Source organism: Balaenoptera musculus, chromosome 4 (genome assembly GCF_009873245.2).
Source record: "Balaenoptera musculus isolate JJ_BM4_2016_0621 chromosome 4, mBalMus1.pri.v3, whole genome shotgun sequence".
In the NCBI taxonomy this organism is placed as follows: Eukaryota; Metazoa; Chordata; class Mammalia; order Artiodactyla; family Balaenopteridae; genus Balaenoptera; species Balaenoptera musculus.
Window position 1 is genome coordinate 114,010,106 of NC_045788.1, and position 27,569 is coordinate 114,037,674.

General features: G+C 35.8%; 1 protein-coding gene across 5 annotated transcripts in view; it reads right to left on the reverse strand.

Moving 5' to 3' along the window:
• Positions 1 to 27,569, reverse strand: part of ROBO2 (roundabout guidance receptor 2) — a 562,867-nt gene that overhangs the window by 140,542 nt on the left and 394,756 nt on the right. For all 5 annotated transcript variants that reach the window (XM_036851501.1, XM_036851498.1, XM_036851500.1 and 2 more), the window contains exons 3-5: positions 17,208 to 17,365; positions 15,035 to 15,155; positions 3,996 to 4,134 (exon numbers count right to left, since the gene is read on the reverse strand). In XM_036851501.1, coding sequence (XP_036707396.1) covers positions 3,996 to 4,134; positions 15,035 to 15,155; positions 17,208 to 17,365 — 418 coding nt within the window. The remainder of the gene's footprint in view (positions 1 to 3,995; positions 4,135 to 15,034; positions 15,156 to 17,207; positions 17,366 to 27,569) is intronic.

Genomic DNA, 27,569 nt, shown 5'->3' on the forward strand with positions numbered 1-27,569 from the left:
CACATACGTATTGAGACTCTCTGGAGAAAAAGATATTGATACCTGGTACAATCACAAAAAAAGCAGTGACCTTTCTCTTCCTGAAATCTTCAACTGTGAAATAGTAGTATTGTAAGATGTTTCTGCAAACGTAACCAAGCAGGATCCTATGAGGCCTTCCCATGACAAGCTCTCCCCCATATCCTCTGCTTTAGCTCCTCTCTGAAGTACCTAGATAACAGTACCTGATGCACATTTCCTGAGCTGTTTTAGAGATGTGAAAACCCCCCACCAACTGGAAGATGTTAACTACTTGATGACCATGAGAACGCAGGCCCAGGCCTCCGGGAGCCGAAGACTGATAATGTTAATCCCTGTGACATCGACCTGTTACCTCACCATCAGCCAGTCAGAGAATTGTGCACGAGCGGATCACACACCCTGCGACCCGCTCCCTCACCTGGCTTTTAAAACTGCTTTGCCAAAACCCATCGGGGGACCCTGGGGGTTTTTTAGAGCACGATCCACTCCTCTCCTTGCATGGCCCTGCAATAAACCTTTCTCTGCTCCAAACTGCGACATTTAGGTTTGTTTGGTCTTGCTGTGCGTTGGGCACATGAACTTGCCCTCACACAAGCAATTAACATTTTAACAGTAGCATATATAAAATGAAGGCTCCTTCCTATTTTGCCCCTTTTTTATATGGAAAATGTCTAAATAAATAACTTTTCCCTGCTTGGGCATCAGGGTTATTGTTAGACTTGGGAATTGCTATTTATCAACCTCACCGAAATATTTATCTAATCAAAAAATGGCTTTAATAAAACTCACCAATGGTAAGTTGTAATTTCATTAATGATAGTTACTGAGAAAGGTCAGAAATTTAGGGCTAAATCAAAGAAAGAGGTGTACGGGTACTACTTAAAAAATGTTTTCACAGTGAAGAAAAAAATACTCCTTTAATTCATCTCTGGTTACTGAAAGGTTGGCACAGATATCTTCTTCTGTGTTGAAAGTTTAAATAGCTATCACAGCATTTCATAAATTTAAACTTGAATTGAAAAGCTTTTCTTGTCTCCAAAAGAAAAATAGTCACATATTACTTACATAGTAATTACAGGCTATGCAGCTGCCCTACAAAGCTTTACTATAAATGTGTTGAGCATGAACCACTACACAAACCTTATTCAAATTGCATTAAATGTTAAGCCAAAGAAATGTCATCCTCCACACCACTCCACACAATTGCTTACACAAGAACAATGGCCTTCTCCCTAGTCTGAGACCTAAATAATGTAATAGAATCAATGTTGTTGATTTAGGCTATGGTTGGTTAAGTCATTACTGTTATTCCTCACCAAGCAAAAAGGTCTCCTTCCCCCTTATTATGCATATGTGAAGCTTATGCTAATGCATACAAATCTAAGAGTGAATAAGCTTCTTTGAAATACCATTTAAAGATTGAGATTTCAAGAAAAAGTACATGGCTTCTATCATGATAAAAGTCCTGACCTCAATTTCTACATTGCACTGATCCTTGCTTTAAGCCTTTCTAACCTACAATATAAAGCTTACACAGCATTTCCATTTGCCTAACACTTTAAAAATATTTAGCTGGTCACACAAAGCACTGTAGTCATATCATGCCAGTAACAGAAGAATAAAGAGGACAAACTTACGAAATGTTTTAAGGAAAGTTGGTAGAGGTATGATTTCGAAAAATTTCAACTTCGTCTTTAGAGGCCTTTATATCAGCCATTCTAAATAGGCAGTTTTAATGCTGTTGTTTGATTTGTATGTATTATTTGAGCTCGGAAGCAAAAGAATATGGAAAGATTTGGAGAACATTGTGGCAAACAAAGCTGTCAGGTTTAACAACCTAACACCTAGAGCAATCTGGGAACAAATCAAACTGGGCTTAAGTTGTATTTTACCTTAATTCAAAGACATAGACGCATTAAAATGTAATACACCCTTACCACTTTCTATTTTCTCAACTTTTGTCAATAGGATCCTATTTAATGATTAAAAATATCAGGATCACCAGGGATGTAATGTGAATATCATGTAACCCCTGATAATCATGTGACAAAAAGGGCACTCTCCTTGACTTTCTTCCTGAAGTCCCAGAAAGCCAGTCTAATCATGAGAAAACACTAGACAATCCCAAGTTTGGGGAACATTCTTAGTATACCTGTCCAGAACAGTCTTAGGATACTTAAGACTTGTCAAGGTCATAAAAACAAGGAAAGACTGAGAACCTGTCATAGAACAGAGGAGACTGGGAAAACATGACAACTTAATGCAATATCCTATAATATCCAACTAAAATACCCCAGGCAGGATCCTGGAGAAAAAGGAAGACTGGTGAAATCAAAATAACATATAAACTTTAATTATCATGTATCAGCATTTGTCTATTATGAGTTACATATCTTTCATATTTGTGTAAGATGTTAACAATAGGGGAAACCAGGTATAGGGTACATGGGAATTCTCTGTACTATCTCTGTAAATTTCTGTAAATCCAAAATTATTCCAAAATGAAAGATTTTTTTATGAACAGGCTATTTATTTCTACTAATTGAAAATTAATCTTTGTCTACACTAATTTTACAGTATAATTAATCTCTTAGTCTTACATCAACATTTTAAAATTATACACGAAGTGCCCTCAAATTTGTGGAAAGTTATTGAGTATACACAGAAGATGGGCTCCAATACCTCAATTCCATCACCTCTACTTGCTTTTCAACCTGCTTCTCCACTGAGAAAGTTTGAGGAGGCTCACATTCACTAACCTCTCCTAATAACATTCTTTAAAACTAGGTGTCTGACAGCAAAGTGAGAAAAGAAACATAGTCAACTTTCTCTACCATTTATGCCGAAAAGCTAAGCAAAGTAAAATTTTCACTTGTCTCTTTGCTATAGATTGCAAAGAACCTGTCACTATTAAAAATGTTTGGTCCATTTGAAGCCAGTGCTGTTGATGATGTGACTTTAGAAAGTATAGTGTCAGAGACCTAGGGATATGTAAAAATGAGATTTTGAAATGAATGCATAAATTCAGGAAAGAATCGATAGCAGTGCCAGTGAAAGCACAAAAAAACTCAATTTGATTTCTGTGAAAGCATGTTTACTTTCAGTCAGTTGAATGAAACCTAATTTCTTTTTTAGGAAAGAAAATTAGCAAAAAAGCAGGATGTGAAATTTTTTGCAGACCCTGATTGTAGTAGGTGTGATGGCTGTAGTTTCAGAAGGTAGGACTAGGATGAAGTCAAAAGAAATCTTATAGCTAAATACGCTTGTTACATAGAAAAAAAAAATACTTGAATGATTTATTTGATCATAAAAGGCAAGGTCCTGGGAGAATTTAGATTACAAAAAAGTTCTATTTTTATTTTTATAAAAGATGACAAGCATTTCTGGACTTACCCTAGAGAGTGAGAGATTGGGTTTTGGGTTTGGTGATAAAAATAGAAAAGAGTTGGAAGAGAAGATCTCCATGAAGAGATGGCAAGTGAGAAAGTGACAGGAAGTCCATAAGTGAAAAATTCCCTATGTGGATAGCGATGTGCCTTTTCATTATGGTATTGAATGAGATCCATTGTTTATTGCAGACCCTACAGTCCGCTACACCCAGTAGCCATGGCCACAGAGCAGTAGTTGAAGGGGGCATTTGGGGTGGGTGGGTCATTAGAAATTCAGCAGGAACAGAATGGCAGACCTAGATGGGGCCAGGAGAAAGAGAGTGCCTTAAGAATCCTTGATATTGGGGGATAATAGATGGAGTTGAGGGTCAGGAATTTATGTGAAAATTCAATGAAAGAGTGACATCAAAAGCCTGGAGGACTTCAGTATATAAAACAGCAGATATCTGGCTTTCATATATAAAAATCATGTGTGAAAATAACATACCAAGATATGAGTGTTTGGTGGTACAATGGGGGCTGTCTTTTTCTTTTATAATTATTCAATGGTTATCTAACAATTTACCATCCATATGATGTTCTTACCTTCCTCTTGGCAAGTCTGCGTCATCCTTTTTCCACCGCACAGTTGGTTGAGGATCTCCTTGGACCTGACAACGAAACTCTACAGCTTCTTCCTCCAGCACCACCTGGTTAATTGGCCTCCTGAGAAATGCGGGTCGTTCTTAGGGAAAAAAAGAAACAGTAAAATAAAATGAATGTTGTGCATATTTCAAGTGCATTATGAAAAAAAGCATAGAAAATATGTGGTTTATTTTTGGTACATAGGTACCTAATTTTATAGCTCAACTATGTCTTGATAAGGCCTTACAGATCCAATGTAATTGTATAAGATAAAATATTTTTGGAGCACATAAATAGCTATGGTTTGCATATAAAACCATACAATCTGTTGGAAAATATTAAATTGATTCTTCTGTGAGTTTCTGAGCTAAATCATGTGGAACTTGTCATAAAAAACCTGAACAATGAATTCCAAAGAAACAAGGAAAGAGATGATTATCTTAATCCATTAAAATGACTCAGAGTGGGAAAAATGAAAGTTGAAACTAATGGAAAATATCAAAAAGGAAACAAATATTAATATTCCATCAAGAATGCTAGAGAAAACTAAAAACGTTGTGCTCTCAAGATGAGTATTATCTAAATTTTCTCACTAAGGCTATCCATTTGATAAGGACCCAATACTTCCATGAATATTTTCACTTCATATGCGATTTTTGTGTGTCTCAAATTTTTAAAAAATCTGTCAATCTGATTTTTCTTAAATAAAAAACACTATCATTATTAATTATTGTAAACTATTTACTGTCACATACTTTTCTAAGGCTACTTCTAATTATCTTCTCCTAAGTGTTCCAGATACTTGCCCATTTTTATTTACTTAACTTTTCTGTTTGTTTATTTCTCTAGTATTCTGTTTTAGTGTTTCTGTCCTTTAGTCTTTTGTTGTTAATCTGTACCTAGTACTGTTAATCTGCATTCTAACACTTTTTTTTTTTTTTTTTAAACTTTGGGTCTATCTATCTATCTATCTATCTATTTATTTATCTATTTATTTATGGCTGTGTTGGGTCTTCGTTTCTGTCTGAGGGCTTTCCCCAGTTGTGGCAAGTGGGGGCCACTCTTTATCGCGATGCGCGGGCCTCTCATTATCGCGGCCTCTCTTGTTGCGGAGCACAGGCTCCAGACGTGCAGGCTCAGTAATTGTGGCTCACGGGCCCAGTTGCTCCGCGGCACGTGGGATCCTCCCAGACCAGGGCTCGAACCCGTGTGCCCTGCATTGGCAGGCAGACTCTCAACCACTGTGCCACCACGGAAGCCCTCTAACACTCTTCTAAATAAAGCCTGGAAAAAAATAAATTCCTGTCCATAAGAATCTTACTATTGAAGAGAAGTATAAAACAAAATGTAGTTTTACATATCTGTAAACACTTCAATCTCTTGTCTAGTTTCTTCTCTTTTTTATAATGATCTGATTCTGATACAGGAAAAATCACCATTTAAATTTTTATTAGCCCATGTCTCTCAATCATAGGCAAGTCCAATATTGCTACTTATTGAAGTAGGAAGAGAAGTCAAGGAAAAGAAAAATGAAATCCGTAGGGAGTTGACACAATTTATGGCCATATGGCCATACTTAGTCACTTAGAACTTTAGTTTCAAACCCAATTTAAGAATGTGAATACAGTGGCACAAAAACTGAAACATATTTAGCAAGAAATCTTTAAGGAAAATAAATCACATCAAATAACATATGTTGAGTATAGACTGGAAGTATATGATTTTATTGACTAAATAAAGACCCATATTTCTGAAACAAATGTGTAAGCTACAAAAGCATATTTTACTGCAATAAAGTCAACCATCATTGGTATTCAGAAGGAAGACAACTGCCTCTCTCCACAGGGCAGTTGACAGTAGGGATCAAAATTTTCTTTAAACACAGACAGACCTGCACATGCTCAAGTATCTGTACACTGGGGCCCCAAAACCCCAAGCCGTAACACAAGGCTCATGGACTTTATCATGGAGAGGTTTTATAACACAGGATTTAGAAATAATCCATATAGACTTGAGGGAAAAGTTTGCTTCAAAAGATTTTAGGTGCTCAGAAACAATTAGCAGCTAAGTGTGCCCCTTTGACCACAGAACAAATCTGCAAGTTGGGTAGAATTACTTAGTGTTATCCTTTGACCACTGGACACTGTGTGCTCCAAACAACTATTTTAGTGCCTGCATAGTTCATATTGAGCTACTGTTTTTGGCAGTATATAGGCAATAGGATCCGTATCTTCTTATGAGTGTTTGGAATATTAACAGAAAAAGATGAGTCATTAGCAAAGAAAGCAGGATTGATTTCTTCTTTGCTATCACTTAGGGATATTCATCCAGCTCAACCAAAAGCTGCAGTAACCCAATATTAAAAGAGATCCAAGCCACTGCTGATAGCACTAATGAATGAGAAATCGTCTGTCAGGCTATCCCTCCTGCTCCCTCCGATTTTAAAGGGGGAATTGTCCTAAAACTTGGCATATGGATGAGTAAGCTAAGAGAAGTCTTTCCCTCATCCACTCATTCATTCAGCACGTGTTAATGCAGCTTCTCCTATGCCAGGTTTCGAGCTTGGTAGCTGGTGAAGAGCCAGCAGCTTGGTTTCATCAGAAAAGTGGTGAGAGATGAAACTAGTTAGTTGGTAAATGGTGAGACAATGATGGGCCTTCTATACCCTGTCAAAGAATGTGAGCTCTACCCTAAAGGTGATAGAGAGATGTTGAAAGATTTTAACTAAGGAAGCACCATTTTTAATAAGCATATGAAAACGATTGTGTTGGCAGATCTGTGAAAAAGGAATTAGAAGAGAATATGAAGCAGTGAATTAGGTCAAACAGTTATTGTAAGAAATTATTTCAGCTTAGAACTGACAGAGTGGTTCTAGGGATATGGAAGAGGGAACAGAATGAAGAGATACCAGAACTGGGTGATCACTCAGATGTGGAAGGAAAGTCTAGAAAGATTCTCAAAGTTCCATTTGGCAAACTGGAACAAAGTGGCAGGTAAGGTATGGACATGATGTGTGACTGTGTCGATCCTTTCATTGCAGATATGGTAGATATGAAAAAAATGGGCCCCTTACACTTAAGCCATTGTTAGCCTTCTGTTACTTGAAGTCAAGTGCATTCTTAATTAATATGGTAAAGGAGGTTACTTATATTATAGAGAGGAGAAAATAAATATGATTACATCTATAGACATAGAGAATCTGTTGGATTAAAAAAATTCTAAATAAAGAAGGAATCACAAGAAACTTCTTAAGTATAATGAAGATATTTTATCAGAAACTAAATGCAAAAATTATTCTTTAAAAGTAATATACTAAAGTCATGCCTAATACAATCAGGAACAAAATGGACATGCTGACATTAATAATCAGTAAGAAAAAAAACGGAAGTGTGAGTATTGGAGAAGAACCAAAATAGTCATTACTTGCAGACACTCCACAATACAAATAATACAGAACAGTAACTTCGATCATTGATAACTGCGACAAAAGATAAGAACAACATAGGATCATTGCAGCAATGCTGGCAGTATTGGAAAATCGGGGATTTTAGGATAAATTGTGGCAAAATCATACCTTGGGATGTAAATGCTATCTATGTATCTATCTCTCTAACATCGAAAATTTTCATGGCATGATGCTGACTACAAAGTATATTGCGTAAGAGTATATAGATTAGTTCCACTAAAATACACATTAATATTTTCAGGCAAAGTTATTGTATGTTTCCTTTAACATGCCACCAGTCACAAAATTGCAACATATGAGTATAATTAATTCAAAGAGCAAACTTTGAAAGAGTTGCCACAAAACTAAAATTGTCTCTTCGTTCAGAGGACTCCATTAGGGTCTTTGAGGATTTTTTTGGTTATCATACCTGTTCTAAGTCCCACTGTTTTGTATGGAGACACGTGGAAGCACCTGATTTACAATTTCAAGAAGGAAGAAAGTTATGGGGTTCCCTGCTGCTGTTCTGATGAACTCAGTAGGGGTGGAGAACTTTGCAATGAACTTTGTCTATTCTATTCTGCCCTCAAGCAGAGTTTAGTTGCCTAGAAACTAGATAACCACAGGAGACTATGTGGTATAGAATTTTTGAAAGCCTAACATTGGTTTATGGTGGCAAATGCAATTCAATTGATAAAAAAAAATGGACAATGTAAAGAATAACCCAGAAGAAAGTCATTTGCATATACATGGCACATCAGAAAGGGTTTTATACCTGAATGTACCTGAGGTTGTGCCTTCCAACAAAGTAACATTGAAATTTACCAAATCATTGGAATTTGGTCACAACTTTTAAAAAATTGTTCTGAGAATTTCCATAGCACCTGTTGCAGCAATTATCTCTAAGTTGTGTTATTCATTATTTCAGTTGTTTTCTGCTAATTATATTAAGCTCATCTTCTACTTTGTATTTTTAACAGCCTACAAAAAAACAGTATGTTAAAAACTGTAGGTTTGCTTAACATTTATTTAAATGGAAAGACTTTTTTTTGGTAGGAATTATTTTCAGTTTACTTAACTAGACTTTATCTCCAGAAAATCTGAGAATCAAAAATATGAGTATTAAAGACTAAATAAGTTATACAGGCAGAAATGTATTTTTAAATGCTTTGCCTTTGCAGGGGCTACTGTTACCATAGCCAAACACAAAACCACACCCCTTTCAGACGCAAATTACAAAAATTACAAGGAATTATCTTGGGGTTTATTGTTTTGTGTCAAAATCATCTGCAAATAATGTAGTTAGAAGGATTAGAAAGTAAGATGACAAGAGAAGCATCCAGCAAGTCGATAATTGACCACATTCAATACCCATTAATGCCCCGTGAAGTTTGTACTCCATGAAGCTCTGGACAACTACAATAAATATACATGAAACATCTTGAACTACTGACTAACAAGCAAACCAAATTTTAAGGCGTGTCAAAATAAGGTCACTGATTTTTCTATGTTGTTACCTTATGGCTAATTACACATTGAAACACGGGTAGAAATCTCAAGGGCTATTTGCTGAAAGTTTATCAATGAGATTAGAGTCCCTCTGAATGGCCTGATCCTTAATTATATAGCCACAGCATGATCAGAGGCAATGTCTTTGTCAATGCAATTAACATTTTTTTATTGTGAGATTAACTGGATTTGAATCACCTGCATAGTTTGCTTATAAGGTTAATCTCTCTTGAGATAGCAGTGTTCTTTGGCAGCGTGGTACTATGTAAAGTACAGGTCTCAAGTAGCCAGGTTAATTTAGTTCCAAATTGGCATTGTGGAAAATCCAGCTTTGTATGCAACTGTAATAAAATCAAATGCCGAGTCTCCTTGTGGTTACGTCAATAATACTCAGAAAGCAAAATACTCAGTTCAATCCCAAAACCATAAATCTGAAATGTGGTTGCATAATATCTCTTAACTTTCTTACTTACATGCTACAATGAAGGAAATTAAGTGTCCAGAGAACAAATTTCTTTCAACTGTATTCAGTCATTGACTATGGCTGTAAAATTGGCAAAGGCTGTGCTGTGACAGCTATCACTAGGACAACCTTAACAATTTAAAAATAAACTTTGCTTGACATTATAAAAGTAGCATTATGGCAATAATTATATAGGTAGAGTCCTTTAAGTCCTCTAAGACCAAAGCTATGCAGTAAAAGCACATGAGACCTAACCACTGCTTGTAAATCTTATCTTAACTTCAGTTGACCCAGAAGGATCCGCCACCCAGTAGTGTCTATTAAACTGGAAAGTGAGATGGCTAGTTCTAGTATGTCTCCTTTTTTAAATGGGTATGTGTGAGGGGCAGGGGGTTATGATAGCCATTGAATGTGAATTAACTGTGCCCTTCCAATATAGACTGCATGATAATGATCAGTCTGCCTGACTGTAATAAATAAATCCTTGCTGCACTAATTTCTCTTCTTGCCAAGAATTTTCTTTGTCTGAGAGAAACCATCCTGTGAAGCAAAAGCAAACATAGGTAAATATTCTCAGAGGGAAAAGAATACCTTTCTCACCATGCTTTAGAGGCAAAGTTTCATGTTATTGCTGATATGATATGAGAGTCATACTGAAAGCAGGGGACCTGTCTATTCATTTCCCTACTCTATTTAAACACTGAGAGCCTGGCACATAGCAGGTGTTCAAAAGATATTTATTAAATAAGTGAACAAATGAGAAATATTTTGCTGTTTTAAAGTTTGCAAGTTAATATTATTTAAAAGAACTAAATTGCTCTTAACAATCACCTTGATTTTAATAACACCTTCTGTTTTAAATTCTTAAATGAAGGCCACAAGTTATCAGTAACACACAGATATTTCCTAAGGTTTGGTTCTGAGAGTTCTTCCCTCATAGCTTTGTCTCACAGTATCTCAACTACACTCAGGCCATCAACTATTATCTCTCACTCAATAACTGAATATCAATATAACCAGACCCAACCTCTATTCTCATCCCAAAGAAAATAGTCATTTGAAGAAAGCCTCCTGTGTAAAAGACAGAACAATGCAGGCGAGAGGTCAGGGAAAGGAACTTAGAAGAAAAGGAGGAATGCATCATGAGAAAATTTTATTTTAAAAAAAAGAATATTGTTAAAATCCTGAGATGCAACATAAGTTAAAACATCCATGAAATAAGAACAAGATGCTATAAATAAGGAATATTTCAAGAAAAGAAAGATCTAGGAGATTTAACATCTCATTAATGAATTTATGCTTGACAGAGAAATGGAATAGAAAAAATGGACAGTATATTTCATTGACTTGTTTGAATAGAGTGTTTTTAGATTGAGATTGCTCAGTAAGTGTCCAACCAGTAAAAGAAAAAAGTGCCAAAATGAGGCATGGTATTGAAACATTTCAGAACCATGGGATAAAGAGAAGGTACTAAGTAAAGTTTGGAAAGAGGAAAAAAAAGGGAAAATGATCGCATAGGGATCAAAAGTACAGTAGACTCCTCAACAGTAACGATGAAAGCAAAATGATATTGAAGTGGCGACCTTAATATTTCGAGCAAAAATATTTTTTTAAACTTGAATTCTATAACCAGCCGAAGTATCCATTAAGTTTTGGATTGAATAAAGATAGTTTGGTCTGGAATGTGCTCTAGGCTCTAGTCAAGGAGAAATCAGGAGAGAAACACTGTTCTGAATATAGGAGTTAAACAAGAAAAAAGAATACAAGATATAGGAAACAGGGAATCCAGCATCAGAGGAAATGGAAGATGAATATCAGAATGAAGTTTCTGGGGTAGACCTAAATAGAATCCAGCCCGGTTGGACTGGACAGAAGTCTGACGCCCCCAGGATGGCTGTAGCAAGAGTAGACTTAATAGCTAAATAGAATTTAGAGAATTTTAAACCTTCTGTTGAAGATTTCAAGAAGAATTCATGACAGGCATAGATAAACATAAGTAAAAGGAAAAATGGATTTATTATTAATTTGAAGAAGACCAAATATAGTGCCAGAAAAGTACTGCCATTATAATAGCATAACACTTAGCTCACAGTCAATATTTACAAGGTTATAATAACTTAAATTCTAAATATTAATATAATCAATGTTTCTAAAGTCAATATACTGAAAAGACAAAGAAGGGAAAAGACAAAAAGAGGGAAAAGTACAGGTGAGAAGTTGGGGAAGGGAGTATAAGTGGACCAAATCATCATCTTCCAAAATAAGAAGTTAAAATGTATAAAACTGCAGAATGAGCACATAGAAATATGGAAATAAATCCCAGAAGAAAAAGATAAAACAGGCTTATAGGAATGTTCAAAGATAAGAAATGTGTGTGTGTGTATGTGTGTTGGGAGGAGGGGAGGTTGCAAGCTCTTTCTGTATTTCATCATAAGTTTTGCAATACTTCTAATGTCTATTAGAAATGTAACATAGAAAATCTTTTTTCATGTATTACTTTTATAAACATTTAAAAATCATTAGGAAAAAATTCTTATTTTTAGTTGCTTTTTAATGATAGTTAAATTCTAGATAACAGATATCCCAAACCTACCCATAACTGGAAATTTAATTATGGACTTCAACTCTAGTTTCTCTGTCTTCAGGATCTCTAGAATTTAATTAACATATGTAAATTGCTATGAAGTATTCTTTATGAAGACATCTAGACTGTGCCATAGATTTTAGTGTCCTTCTACACTATGATGCCTACTTCTAATTTTTAGATTTGGTGCTGCCACTTAACTAGGATGTTACTTTATGGTCAGCAAATATTAAAGAAGAACAAACAGCATAAATGATTCATAGAGTATGGCAGAGTAACATTTTGAAAATTAAGTCACACTGATTTAAGACTTTTTCTAAAGCGCAGATTTTTAAAGCATAATTTGCAATTTTCAAACTAAAAATCTTCAAAGTCCAATCCCACTTATTAAAGAGTCAAAATACTTGCAGATGGCTATTGTATTGGTAAAGACCCTTTATCCTTTTCATTGGTTTCCTTGCCATTATAAGTGAATTATATTTTTGAACAATTAAATATCATCAGTTACTTTTTCTGTATTATATATCTTAAAGATGGAGTTGCAAAGGACGTTTAAAAACTTTCATTTAAAAGCTGGAAGAGTACAGAGTTGTCATAGCAGCCAGAGTTTTAAAGGCAGAATTGTTGCTACATGAAAACAGAATTGAGAGAGGAGAGGTAAACTGTCACTAACCAGTTTTACATTTATAAACCTCCCACCAGAGATAGAATATCTAACAACGATGAAATACAGATAGGTTTACTAGAAAACATTTTCTGGTTATAGAACATCAAAATAAGCTAAAGAAGGCCTCATTATACATAGCACACTAGTTATTTTATTTTCTCTAAGCATTGGGGAATCAAGGTACAGGAGGGGGTCTTTCCCATGCGATACTTGTCACAATCTTGATTTAGACCATCACTACTCTTTTTATGTTTTATTTCTAGGTTTGGATGTTGTTTTCTTATCAATTATGGAATTTTAGTTTTTCCCTCAACTTAATATTGTACTTAGGTCAGTTCTGACTAGTTTACACCATGAGATAGACGTTTCTCAGCTTCCTAAATCAATTGTTCCAGAAGAACTGCCTGTAGACAAATTCAATCTTTTTGGTTTATAGCTACTTTCAAAATAATTTAGAAGTCCCCCCTGTAACTCCTGACATATTTAGGGATATCCTGTAGTTCTCATCATGTTTTTAGAGAAAGTAGGGTGAATATTTCATAACACAAGTCACATTTGGTAAGTCTAATTGCTTGGGTAATAACACTAAACCCTTTCAATTTTCTTCTGAAGGCAATATATACTGCTGTAATGAAACATTTTTCTGTTCCAAAGCTGGTGGTAGCTACAGAAGAATAGAGATGAGTGTTTCTTTAAATAGAATAGCTGTACTTGTGGGTTTTCAATGCTAATGTTCAGTGACCGCTAATTTCATATCTTAGCAGGCAAAACTGTATTTTATTCATTACGGAGTGAAGCACATTTTGAGACTCCTATAGATAGATAACTGCATGAAATGTAAGGGCAAACTGATATTGTCTGAGCTCTCTGTAGGACAGAAATTTACATGCATACTTTCAACAGTTTTATTTTTACTGTTCAGTTCCTTTAATGAATTATGGGATCCTGGTTTTGTCATTTGGGACTTCAAGCTGCTTAGTATCCACAAGGAGTATTACCAGAGATTACCTGATACTCAGAGCAATTGAAAAGAGAGGCCTGCACTCTAGTACATATTCATAAAGCACACCTGATACTCTAACTGTAATGGAAACCATAATATGGCTCTTTTTTGCATCGCAGCACGGGATCCCATTATACCACGGGTGGCACATCCCAAACTGCAAAAGAAGTTTCTTTAGGGATGTATGCCAGATTCTGATGCTACCTCAGTGTGTTCTGGAGTAATGACATAGGATCTTATCATACCATGCACAGATTCAGAAGATTATTTTACTGGCACACACAAAAAAGTAATTTGAAATTCACAATTATCGCTTGCATTTAAAAAAGAAATCATAATATCTGCAATAGTGACTCTTTTATTCAAATATATATAGAGAGAGATTGATATACACACTCATCTATATATGTGTGTGTATATACATATGTGTATGTGTTTGTGAGTGCGTTTGTGTGTATACATATATATTTCCATACAGCTACTTGAATGGGACTTCAATGGGACTTCAGTGTCTTCTAAAGGAATGTTTCATTTTCCAGCATCTTTAGGATCCCCATTTTCCCCAATTTTCTGCCATTGTATTTCTCTTTCAATTTTCCACAGCTGCCCTGTAGCATTTTCCTTACTTTTGTTTAATTGGCCATCTTTCCTACCTCCAATTTTCTCCTTCCTAATGCTTTCTCCACTATTTCTGTGATATAGATCTTATCACGTTTTCATTAACTAACTGAATTACTCCAGCTAAAGAGTCCTTTGGCTCTTAAAGTTGAAGAAACATGAATATTATAGCAAAATAGTTGATCAATTTTTTTCTAATTTTGATTGCGTGTGTATAACTAGCAAGCTAGTCTTTTTATCATGAGGTAAAACTGCAAATAGCTCAATCTGAAATTTTTTAAATTAGAAAACAAGTGAAATGGCTATACACTGCACTCTCTAATTTTTAAAAACCTTACCCTGTGTCATGCACAAAATAAATACTTGATAAATGCATCACAATGGAATGAGTGATAAATTTTAAATGTATATAATCTCTCAAATAGATTTTGAGAAAGAACAGTTTTTTACCTCCTGATGAAAGGCAAAATCCTATAAATATATATGAATAAAGTAGGTAAATTAATGTTTCAAAAGTTTAATTTTCTTCACATCAAAGATTTCATCTGAAAGACAGAACCAGAAAACAAGACAATTCTAGTCTATTGAGTTCACCACAAGTCAGAAGTAACTGTCCCTGTATGGCCTGGTGTTTGGTATTAGCAAAAATATTTAAAGGAAAAGGAAAAGTAGATAGTAAATAGCAATTTATAATTTAAAAGAGAGTTTTACCAAAGACAGTCAGCTCTGCTGGATCACTGTCTCTTTCTCCCACCATATTGGTGCCAACACAGGTATACATCCCTGCATCACTTTTCCTGGTATTGGAGATCATTAGTTTTCCACCACGGATCTGTTAAAATTGAAAAAAAAAGAAAATGGAAAGGAAAAGAAACAGAGAAAGAAAGGTCACTAATAAATAATTTTAAATATTTAAGCACATATTTTTTTCTCTAAAAGAAATAGCTGAGTGTCTAAGACGCAAAACTCTCCCACTATTTTGGCATCTGCATGTGTACTTTCTTCTCTTAAATTCACCCTCAATCTAAGCCTCCATATTCCGTTTCTAGAGAATGCTTCTTTAAGGCAGTCTTCCTCTCTATTGCCTGGTCCTATTTTGAATCTTGTGACTGCCCCCATTAAACCACAGTGGTTGGTCTTCACTCTGAGATTCTGTTGAATGAATTTCTATTGACATTTGTCATCAGAACAAAGTACTAGATATCTGCTTTGGATAATATAATGAAATCTAATTGACTCAGAAGAATTCAGTGAGTATTTGCTGAGTACCTCGATGGGCTGGGTAGTGTTCTAGGCCTTTGAGATTCAACAGTCAACCAAATAGTAAAAATCTCTGCTTTCATGGAGTTTACATTTCAATTGTTAGTATTAAAATTATCTTTGCCTCATCTTAACTGTATTTATGAGATAATTTTTGAAGAGGAGGTCAGGTTGAATAAAAACAAATAATTTTTTTTTGAATGATGAGTATGACTTGGTACAAATCACTGGCTTCTAATATGTGGTCCCTAAATGTTTCTTAAATGAGAAGCATTTTTGTTTGAATAAACAAATGTAATAATGTTAAAATGTCTGTTAGTTAAAGGGTACATTAAAGCAGAATAAGGTTTTCGGTAAGTGAATCATCAACTTATAGCTTCTTTTTCCAATTTAAAAATTTTTTTATTATTTATCTAGTTCAACAATCTTAACTTTACAATGACTGAGTGTTCTTAAAGAGATATGAGATAAGAATATGCTGGTTTTCATAGGTTTGGTACCTGAGCACAGACCACTGGGAACCAAATTATCTTTCACTGTATATCCTCACAGTGTCAACAGTTCAAGCCAGAATCATATGGAATATGTTGTGATCTTTTGCATGGCCTCTCTCGTTCTGTGTTATGATGTAATCACAATGTACACATAAGAATAAAACCTCATTTATAAGATATTTTTAAAGAGAATAGACACCCAGGAAACATGGACTTTTTGATAGAAATGGCACATTTGTTTCGTTGAGACATTATTATAAATAAAATATATTAAATCTCAGTTATTGTACTGAGTATAAAAATTATACTAAGAACCATGTCAGAAGGTTGAGGCATTATCTACTATTTCAGTGGACTGCTCTCACAAACTTCACATACCCATGTTGAATGGATCCTCTGAAAAAATAAAATAACTATATGCCATTTCTCTACCTTTTTACCATTTTCTGGGCGTTCCATGTTGAATATTAATTGACTGATTAACCTGATCATCCATTTCCCTTGAAAACAGACTATTTTTCTACAAGGGTTAAACTATAAAACCAGGCAGTTATTTTTACATTGATTTTAATTTCTATCTCTTAAACTTTGAAATGAGTTCTCATATAATATTTTAGTTATAAATATTACATTGGAAAAACTGAAAGAGCTTGAAATATTCATCACCTCAAATTATTTCCTCTTATAATTTTGAAAGTAGTATGAAAAGAAATGTTCTAGTTAATACAGTTTATGGCCATCATTTACACTTTGACACTTATGTATTGCATGATCAATAGATGCATTTGGAGATCTTAAAAAAGAGCTTCGACATCAGTATTCTACTGCAAAGATATATTTACATATTCAGATTGGTCCAGTTATTAATATATCATACACACTTGATTTATATAATATTTGACTCTTTGAAGCCTCATTCCAAAGTTTTTATTTTTGGTTATCTTTTTTCAGTCCTTTCAATACTGTGTAAATAGTAATTAGCACTCAAATACAGTTCTACAACTTTATTAACAAGAAATAATAAATAATATAAATAAAATATTATAAATAATGTAAATAAAATAATAAAATACATCCATTTTAAGGCTTGATATTCAGTCTCTCTAGGGGTCCATTTTAGTTTAACTCACACTTATTCTTTCTTCCTTGTCGTCAATTCGAATTTTATCTTTTTTCCAGTAGATGGTGGGTTCTGGGTGTCCCCGGGGAGGTTGGCACTCCAGGATTGCAGGCTCTCCGGCTGCCACTACAACATCTGTGGGATTTTGCCGGAAGTCATCTCGTAACACTGAAGAAAAACAATTGTAGTAAAAGAAAACTCAATGACAGTAACTTTAGCTTTCTCTTGCAAAATGTAACTTCAAGTCTTAACTTACTTTGTTCTAATAAAATTTGCTGGTATTTACTGAGAACAGAACCACGCCCATCTTAAAATATTTTACAGCCAATCTAAGCTCTCATCAACTGGGAAATGATTAACTCTATGATTATGAACCTTTGCTATAAAATCTGAGTTTAAAATGAGATAAGCCTAAAGAAAATGAGACACATTCATGATATAGTTTTGACATTTAATACAAACTCAAGGTACAAAACTGTTTATGTAGTATGATCCCATTTTCTATTTAAAAAGCATATGCGCATACATACATGTGTATAAATGCATTAAAATAAGTTGTTATACTTGTTATACTTAAAGCCCCGAAACAAGTCATGTGCACGTGGTCTGGGAGCATGTATGCCTGTCAGTCTGGGAGGGGAAGTGGGGTGAGAACTCCTTGAGAAAGCCCTTTCTCGTGACATGAATATGGACAAGATCCACACTGTTTTCATTACACTTCTGAAGATAGACTCATTGTTCACCCTTGCAATGCACTAGCACCCACATACACAGGGCTACATTTTCATTCTGTCTGCATCTCCACCTGCCGAGCGACATCTGGGCAGCGTGACATTCGGAGCAGAGATATCCCTTATAGCGGTTTTGCCAGTCTGAATTTCCCCTCCTTTCATTAGGAGAACAGCAGGTTGGACCTCCGTTGTAACCTCCGAAAATCTGGCATGCCTGGCTCTCCAAATGTCACCTATCTATCTGTGTACTTTTCTTCCCCTGGCAAAATGAAAAGCCTGGAGAAATGACTCAGTCCTATCAGACTGTAGAATGCTGGTTTTATTTAGCAAATAAGGACTATATCTATTTTAGGGTAAACATTAGAAAAAGCAGTTGAGAAAACAGGTGAAGGAGATTAAAGTGTACAAACTACCAGTTATAAAATAAATAAGTTACAAAGAAGTAATGTACAGCACAGGGAATATAGTCAATATTTTATAATAACTTTGTATGGTGTGTAATCTGTGAAAATATTTAATCACTACTGTACACCTGAAACTAACATAATATTGTAAAAGTCAACAATACTTCAATAAAAAATGTAGTTGAGACCAGCTAATCTACCATATAACACAATTGCCTATGCTTTTTGTAACTGCCTTGACTTTTCCTATTCTTTGATATTCTAACACAGACAAGGTTTTTTCCCAATGTACCTTGGGGTAAAAAAATAACCCCCCCCGACACAAATATATGCGTGTATATGTATATGTATGTGTGTTACACATGTGTACATATATATACACACACCTACATACATATATACATATGAACACACACATACATTTTCTATATATAAATTGGTCAAGCTATTTGAAATTGGTCAGCTATTTGAAATCAAAATTGGGCAGCTTGTGCTAGCTTGTTATGTAAATCATCTGCTGCAAATGTGGATTAGGTCAAACCAACTGCCTTTGATGTCCTGTAATGAGACCCACTTCAGCACTCTGCTTCTTTGTTGGGCCAAGTCTCCAGGTTAATTGTCATTCTCCAAATAAATAAAAATCCCCTGTCCTGAAAATAGGTCCAGAGAGACAACTGAGTGACTTTTAAGGCTTTTCTTTTCTTGTCTCTTGCAACATGGTTTTCCATCTTAATGAAGTCATGACCTTTTATGAGATTAGAGAACCTTGTCTCCTATTGAAGAAGCAGTAAGAAAGAATTCAGCACAAATTGCTCACTCTTAGTTTATAAGCTGATTAATTTACTGCTTTAGCTGCTGAGGAAATGTGTTCCATTTTAGCACAATGAACTGCACATTTTTCCGTTCTCTTGTCTAACCGGCAAGAAGGATGTGATTTATATGCATAGGGGTTTGCTTCTGAATGGGCTGAGAGAAGTGTGCATTTAAATGTGATGTTCAGACAGGAGGGTAAGAAGGGGTTAACACTGTGGTTCCCTATTGCAGGTAAATCCTCAAGGTAGAGCAAGCTGGTGACTCATTTATATTCTGAATACAGAACAGCTGCCTATTTATGCAACGTTAAGACCCGCAAAACCATGGTAACAGGGTGGTGAGCACCCATACAATATCTGGTACTGGCAGCAAATGGTGTTTTGGCAGGCTCTCAATCTAGTCCAAAATGACACATCTGGCCAGTTGGAGGACCTTCTCCAGAACTGGTTTCCTGACAAGTAAGCCAAAAAGCCTCTGCTCAAACAGATCTTAAGACCACTGCAAATGATTCAGAAACATGGTATTACATCAATCTGCAACAAGCCAAATTAAGGGGAAAAAAAAAGGTCCTTTGATATGGGGGATAAAAAGGAGAAAAATATCATAACAAAGTAGGGGCTGCTGCTCTTAAACAATATAACGTGTGTTTATGGCGTTGACAAAAAAAGAAAATGACTCCCATTTGCAAATGAAGCCAAGAAATCTAACATCAACTGTAATTTTAGGCTTTCTGACTATCCACCCAGAGAGTAGAGTGAGATAATAGTATAATTGGTACTGTACCCTCTTCAACTTGTAAAATGCTCTTTGGGGTTTATAGAGTAATTCATTTTTGCTTAGTGATACCATTTCTTTTACCCTACATCTTTGGGGGTAATAAAATGTGTTTCTTCTCTCTCTCTCTCACACAAATAAAACATGCAAGAGAAAAACAACCCTTTCAGCAGGGTCTAGCACAGCAAACAAATATAGAATCTCTCTTAGGAAATAGAAAGTCATTTTTACTCATCTCAAATTGTATAAATGTTCTGATACCTGCTTCTGTGTTTCTGAGGTTTGTATACCCATTCACAAATATAAACAAAATAAAATGAAATATTTATTGTTTCCAATTTTTTGCTAATTATTCATTTCTGTCTTGGATTTTGCCCTCTGCTTTATGGCAAGTGATAAAAAATAGAAGGTGTTCTCTACAGTAAAGGATTTATGTATGTTAGATAACGGGAACTAAAACAGTCCTGTGAATGTAAAAAAGCAAAGCAAGTCCAAATTGAGTCTATATTTTTTTTCTCATTAAGCTCCTATTCTAGAAAGAACTGGGAGCCATATTTTCAATGTGGCTTGACAAGTAAGCCAAAACAAGAACATGCAGCAATATGTGTTTACCTAAAGCTCCAAACAAGTCTTTAAATAGGGTGAAGAGAAATAAACATGATGAACTGAAAAGAATCTGGTTAAAAAGACAAAAGCTGGGGGCAGGGTAGAGGTAAGTTGTACTTTAAAGAGAAAAAGATATAATAGGTACACTTTTGATATAGTACTTGCTTGCAGATCTAAGTTTAGAATACAAGGGTTCAAATCTCCATGGGGGAAAAACAGAAATCTCGTTGGCTAGAACCCAAATATTCATTTCTCTGTATGAGCTGAAAACACAAATGAGACTTCACTAAGCTAGTCATAACCTGGGTTAGACTTGAATTCTTTTTACATTGACATGCACAGTGACTTAGAAAGTTATTCTGGAAGATCAATAAATTCTGAATTACTACTGTGTTTGATATGATAGAGTTCATATTCATGACATAAAGATTTGTAACAAATTAATTCAATTCTACAAGAAGACACTGAATACTACAATGTGCTTGGCAGTGTCTTATAAAATGGTTAAGGAATACTGTATAAAACAGAAATGACATGACGGTGCCTGTGGTAGGCTTGTTCTCTAATGTTCCGCAATAACCTCTCCCTCTTGGTATTTATTTCTTTGTCTCATCCCCTCCCCTTAACTGTGGGCTGGACCTGGTGACATGCCTTTAATGAAGTGATGGAATGTCATTTCAAAAATTAGGTTACAAAAGGTTGTAAGTTGCATCTTTTTGGTTCTGTCTGTCCTTCTGTCTCTCTCTCTCCCTCTCTCCTCATGTGCTTCCTCTGATCATGCAAGATGCCACATTGCTCGATGTAGAGGCCCATTTGGCAATGACCTGAAGGCAGCTTTCAGCCAACGGTAAGCAAGGAACTGAGGCTTCAGTCCACATCCTTTGAGGGCTCAAATCCTGCCAGCAACTACTTAAATTTGGGAACAGAAACTTCTGCAGTTGAGCCTTTACATGAGACCACGGCCCTGACCAACATCTGCATTGCAGCGTTGCGAGAGATCCTTAGCAGAAGACTAAGTTAACTCATGTCTGGGTTCCTGACCCACCAACAGTAAGAAAATAAATGTGTGTTGTTTTAAGCTGCTAAGTTTTGTGGTAATTTGTGATACAGCAATAGGTAACTTATACAGTGCCCTGAAACAGCTTCACATCTAGGTATCCCTCTAGAGCTGACCTCCTGGACTCCTGCTTCTTACTATCCCATATTCTTTAGCTCACCAAGTCCTCTCCCTTCTGTCCTAATTCAATAGTTCTCAAAATTCTTTTTTGCCTCAGTCAACAGAGACAAAGCAAATCATGACTCTGACATTTCATCATTTTAAAATAAATTAGCAGTAATAATGAAATGAGACTGCATAATTAGCAGACTTCTGAAAGATACATTTCTGACTTACAACCTACACATGCTTCCAAGCAGTTATTAAAAATGTAGAGCCTAAAAAATTATGGATGAAAGTATTCATACACACCATCAGATAAAGAAGACCATCCACAACAAATTAAACTGATCATGGGAAAGGTAATTTAAAAAGAGATATGTAATTAAAGGCATGGTTAGCAGCAGTTGAAACCTCTGGCAACTCAAAGCAACGCTGATCACAAGGCTTCCATGCCAGCAGGATTTCTCTCTGCATGTGCACCTGAGCTGTCAGAGCTGTGCAGCAAGAGACTTCGCAGTAGAAGACTGACGACTAGTTCCAAGAGATGCCCATCCAGTGCATATTTTACTTTAAGAATACAAAATTTGAGTAAATCTTGATACTTAAAAGGACCGTCAGAAGCCTTTAGTTATGCATAATATATGAAATAACAAGAATTTTTTTTTAAACTTGCTTTTTTGAATCAGCAGCACACACAGTAACACTTTGATCTCCCTATTTTAAAAGTAACTGCCCTACAATAATAGCTAATATTTAATGAGTACACACTATGTGCAAAACCTGGCATCACGGATATGTCACAGGTCACCTGGAATGACCTATTGTGGTGGACAAGTACAGAGTCTGAACCCTGTAGGTCTGACTCTAGACCCTATGCACAGTCATTATGCTACAATGATTTGTAATATCACATGTATCTGTTTATTTTGTCCCCACTGCCCTAGTTCAGGATGTCCTTATCTCTTCCTTAATTACTTCCAGGTATCCTATTTAAACTTTTTCTCTGATTTCTCTTTTAATCTCTCTATTGTGGCTATTATGAGTTTGCTAAAGTGCACATATGATCACATCAATTCCTTTTGCACAACTTTTTAAATGGCTCTTAAGAAAAAATTCTCTTCTTAATGTGATATTAAATGTTGTATAGAATCAGGTCTCTGTGTTTATATTTCCACGCTCATCACATACATTTCTGCAACCCTCTTGCCATAGACACACAGAGGAACATCTAATTATCGGTGCACATTAGCATATATGGTCTTTCTGCTTGAAAATCTTCCCCAGATACCTCTTTGTTCCCTTACTTTTTCCTATTTCTTTCTTCAAACACATACTGTTCCTTCAATGTCAGCTTCAGATTCACTCATCTGAAAAGTTTTTTCGTTTACACTTACACGGGTCTAGGTAACCCACCAAAGGGCTGCCATCTTGAAGGGCATCAGACGAGTTCACCAAGTATACTTGACAGGTTGATTGAATTGATGAACTCCTCTTCAACGGGTGTGTTGCAGTCTTTTTCTTATTGTATAAAATACACTACAGTGTTTTAATTTGATTTCAAAATGTCATTTCTGAAGAACAATTTAAGTTGGTAGGATTTAAGAGACAGTGCACTTGACTTGCCTACCTACAAGCTCGTGTATCTCTAAAATAAAAGCCAGGCAGTTCAAAAAGGTGAGAAATCAATCACTCAAAGGAACAACATATTTATGTGCAACCAATAAAACTGCTAGCACAAATTATAGAATATCATAGTAAATATTACAGTGGGTTAGGAAAAATAGTGATAGCCATTTCTACAGCTGGTACACATTATTTTCCTATCCTCAGCAAGAGCAGCACCTCTCACCATGGGGAATGATCGGGTGTAATCCCAGTCAGCCTGAAGTCCAGGTCCTCTACGCTGCTTCCCAGGAAAGCACACTGTCTTGTCCTGCTGCACTAAATGGCCGTTCTTGGCAGCCATGCTGTGACCCCAGGGGGAGCTCCAGCCTCAGAATGAAACTGAGGCTCTGCACACGAGAAAAAATACCTGGGTTCGTGATGCCATAACTGAACAAAGCAATTCTGAAGACTGTGTTAAATCTGGACTTTCTGCGTATGGGATCTAAAGGAGTTTTCTTTCATTTTTAGGCCAGTTGAAATTGAGTTTCCCCCTTCAACTGAAAGCTCTACACGGATAAGTTACAATAATTCTGTATTTTTCTTAAGTTGCAAAGACCAAAAGACCTAATAAATCTAAAGAGGAACCATCATTCACAACAAACTACTTTATTATATTTGGTACAATTGAACACGATATGGTCAGAATGGACAGGCCAGCCACCAGCTAAATAGACAATAAGATCTGATATTTAGGGAACAAGTCATAAGTGGTTTGTTCTGCACAGAAGGGGAATGGGAAAGAAAGAACTCAGTGGGGAGACATCCTGCTACCGCTGTGCAAGCTGACACTCTGGCACCTCTGCAACATGCTGACAATTCCAAAATGAGAAGCTCTCACCCCTCATCCCACTAAGATTCCCTGTGCAAGCAAATTCACTCAGCAAATGATCCAGATAAACCAGTGGTATGAATTGGAGCATGATAAATGAACAGGGATACCCTGTGACTTGCTCATTTTCAAGTCATAGCATTTTGTGAAGCCTCGAATTCTGCAGGGAATAAAACACACAAACACACAACTCATCCAAGAGGGATGGCCAGCTCCAAATTTCTTAGCCAAGTCTTTATTCTCGAATCCTTTTTTAGCCCTGTTCTGTCCTCATCCGCAATATAATTTGAAGTCCCCCTAAGAGTGCCAAGTCTTCCTTAATGTTTTCCATTAATGTTTAAAACTTGCTGAAGGATTCTTAGAAATTGCATGGAAACATCATGCTCTCTGTAATTTGTATCCGTAACCTCTGTAATGCATATGTTCTCCTTGGGGACCAAGAGTTGAGATCATTCATAAACTCTTGGATCACATGTGGCACTGCAAACTGGTGACATCTGACCACGGCAGACTCGAGGCCTGTCTCTGGTAATCATTTCCTTTGGTTTGAGTTAAGGAGCCAGCAGTTGGCACTCCTTCAACACTTGGAAGTCCTATTTTTGGCAAAGCCTAGCATCTGATGTTTGACAGGGATCTGCATACCCTATCCATTAGCTTGTGAGGAAGTTGTGGATTGAGGCTAATTAATGTTTAATCAGTTCCTCTTTTTTCTTAAAGTGCCATTGTCCACAAAATTGCTCATGTGGGATTGATGTTTCCAGAATCACAGAAAACTCAAAGGCATGAGGGGAACTTAGAGGGTGTGTCCAAATATAATAGTACGTCAGGAGGAGAACGGTGTGTAGAATTGAGGGTACTGGCTTAAGTGTGTTCAAGGCGGCCTTCCTCTACTGTAAAACAAAAACTCTCCACATCCCCAAAATGTTCTACTCTGCTACCCAATCTCCTTCCAGCACCTGCCCTTTTGCTAATTTCAATCTCAGTCACAGAGACAGCTATAACTCTGGATATTGGAAGAAATAATACATTGAATTTAAAATTCAGAACTACACAGAATAGTCCTAAAAAAAGCATTAAGTGATGTTTCTCAAGATGGTAACAAAGGGAAACACCAGATTATTTCAAGCTAAAATACTGCCTCCTACATTCTCTAAATCTGTGTTGGGGCATTAATAAATACATAAATAATCACAACATCTTTATAGCATTTACATTTACAGGACGATCACAAATAACCATCTGTCTGCTTCTAGCTCTTCAATCTGGTTCATGTCCCATGAGCTTCAAGTCTTCAGCTAAAGCAGTTAGGCTTCTAGGTATCAGGAAGGCTTGTTACAGGTGCTTTGTGGAATGTTTTTTTTTTTTTTTGGCCCACTATTTCTCATTTTTTCCCCACACTCTTTCTTTTTTGCCTCATTTAGCTCTCACTGTAAGATCAAAGAAAACAAAAAATTGAAAGGGACAAATCTCTTTTATATTTTATATATATAAAATTTGTATATATATATCTGTAAAAAATTTTAATTCAATATACTTATATATTTATTTAAGTGCACATTTAAATTTAAAATATACATAAGTATTTATTTAAATTCAAACTTCAAGATTCATTACTGCCTTAATGCTACATCTGTCAATTTGAATAAAGAAATAAAGTGCTATCAAGTAAATATTAATGTGCTGCTTTAATCTGGATCCCAATAGATTACTACTCTCCTCCCGCCTTGTTAGCCCTTATCTGAAGGCATTAGCTTTTACAGCATTCTAACACTGCACAGTTCACAGAGGTACACAGTCTGAGCAGCTGTGCACCTCTGTCATTTCACCCTTTCCTAGTATCAATGGGTTAGTGCTCTGATATTTCTCTCCCATGGTGTATTCTGATGTGCCTGATCAGCATGAATTACAATGCCAAGTAACTGCCAGATGTCATGAGTTATAAACTCAATAGTCTAAGGATTATTACACATTAGGGCACCCTACAGTGTAAGGGTGTCCTGGAATTTATGTGTTATTTATTACCTATTGGCAAGGTCTCAAAGTAATCTCACCCCTGCTGATGAAATGAGGGTTGGAAGGAGAAGAAGGTCAAGGTCAACCTTCCTTGTCAAGAATGCCAGTTACTTTGAAACTACTATTGCTCTATCTTTTTTCCCATCTACCTGAAACTCAACAAATTTCTGAATAAGTGAGCTATATGTTATAATGGGCTTTCAACATGATTCTGCTGATTTCACAATTTCCATCATTTCACCTATTTTAACAACACATTTCATAACCGTAATCACTAGCGGTCTGATTTAGAGTGTAACAATGAATCTCACCATAATTCATGAACTTAAAAATGACCACTGGGAGAGTATGCTGTTTATTTCCCTCTTTTACACAGGAATATAGACCAAAGCATAACTGCATGAGACTTACTTGAATTCAAATGCAACAATGAAAGTATTTTTTATAAATTTGTGTTGGTGACCACTCTGTAGTATATACAGCTCTTGAACTATAATGCTGTATACCTGAAATTTACATAATAAAAAAATCATGTTCCACATGCCTGTGGGCTCTTTAGTCTTTCCTATCTAATATTAAGATTTGCATACGTCCACACTGCAAAATATGGGCATTACTGTAAGCTGTCAGTAATTTTGCTGAAATGGATGTAATTTGACCTTTGGGAAATGTTCTATTTGATTACTACATGACAAGAACTTTGAAATGTTTCCTAATCCAGAACATAGCATATTTATTTTTTAATTGGCTGATTAAAAAAAAGCTCTATCATCTCTCTACTCTATCCCAAAGACCCAGTAACCTTCTTTTCTTTTGCCACCCAATGAATTCTGAATGCTGCGGTTAACATTCAGCAATCTCATTACCCATCTACCGTAAATCTTCAAAAGCATCACCGTATTTTGACAGCTAAGCAGGAGAAGAGGAAGCAAGAAGCATATCCAAGCACTTTTTATGACTGCAAATGTGCTAAAGACCACATTTAAATTATTTCAGAAAATTCACATTACATCATTGACAACAACCAGCAAACAATGTGCTTGAACCTATGAGTAGCACAATTTCTTTTATTCCTGGTGCTAACTCCACAGGCCCCCATCCAACCTTGCCATATACTCTGTGAAAACAAACTGATACCAAAGAACAAATGATGGATAGCTTTTTAAGGTGTAAGTGATACTGAGTTCTCATGATGAAAATTTATTATAAGTATGTTTTCCCCAAAAGTGTTTAAATATTTTAAAATGCATGTAAACTCTAATCAAACCTTCATATCTTACATGAAACTAGAAAGAAGTCATATTAAGCATGGAGGTTTAGAGAAAAATCCCCCTCTTCCTCATACCCTGTAGCCTTGGTCAGCCACAGAGTATATGCT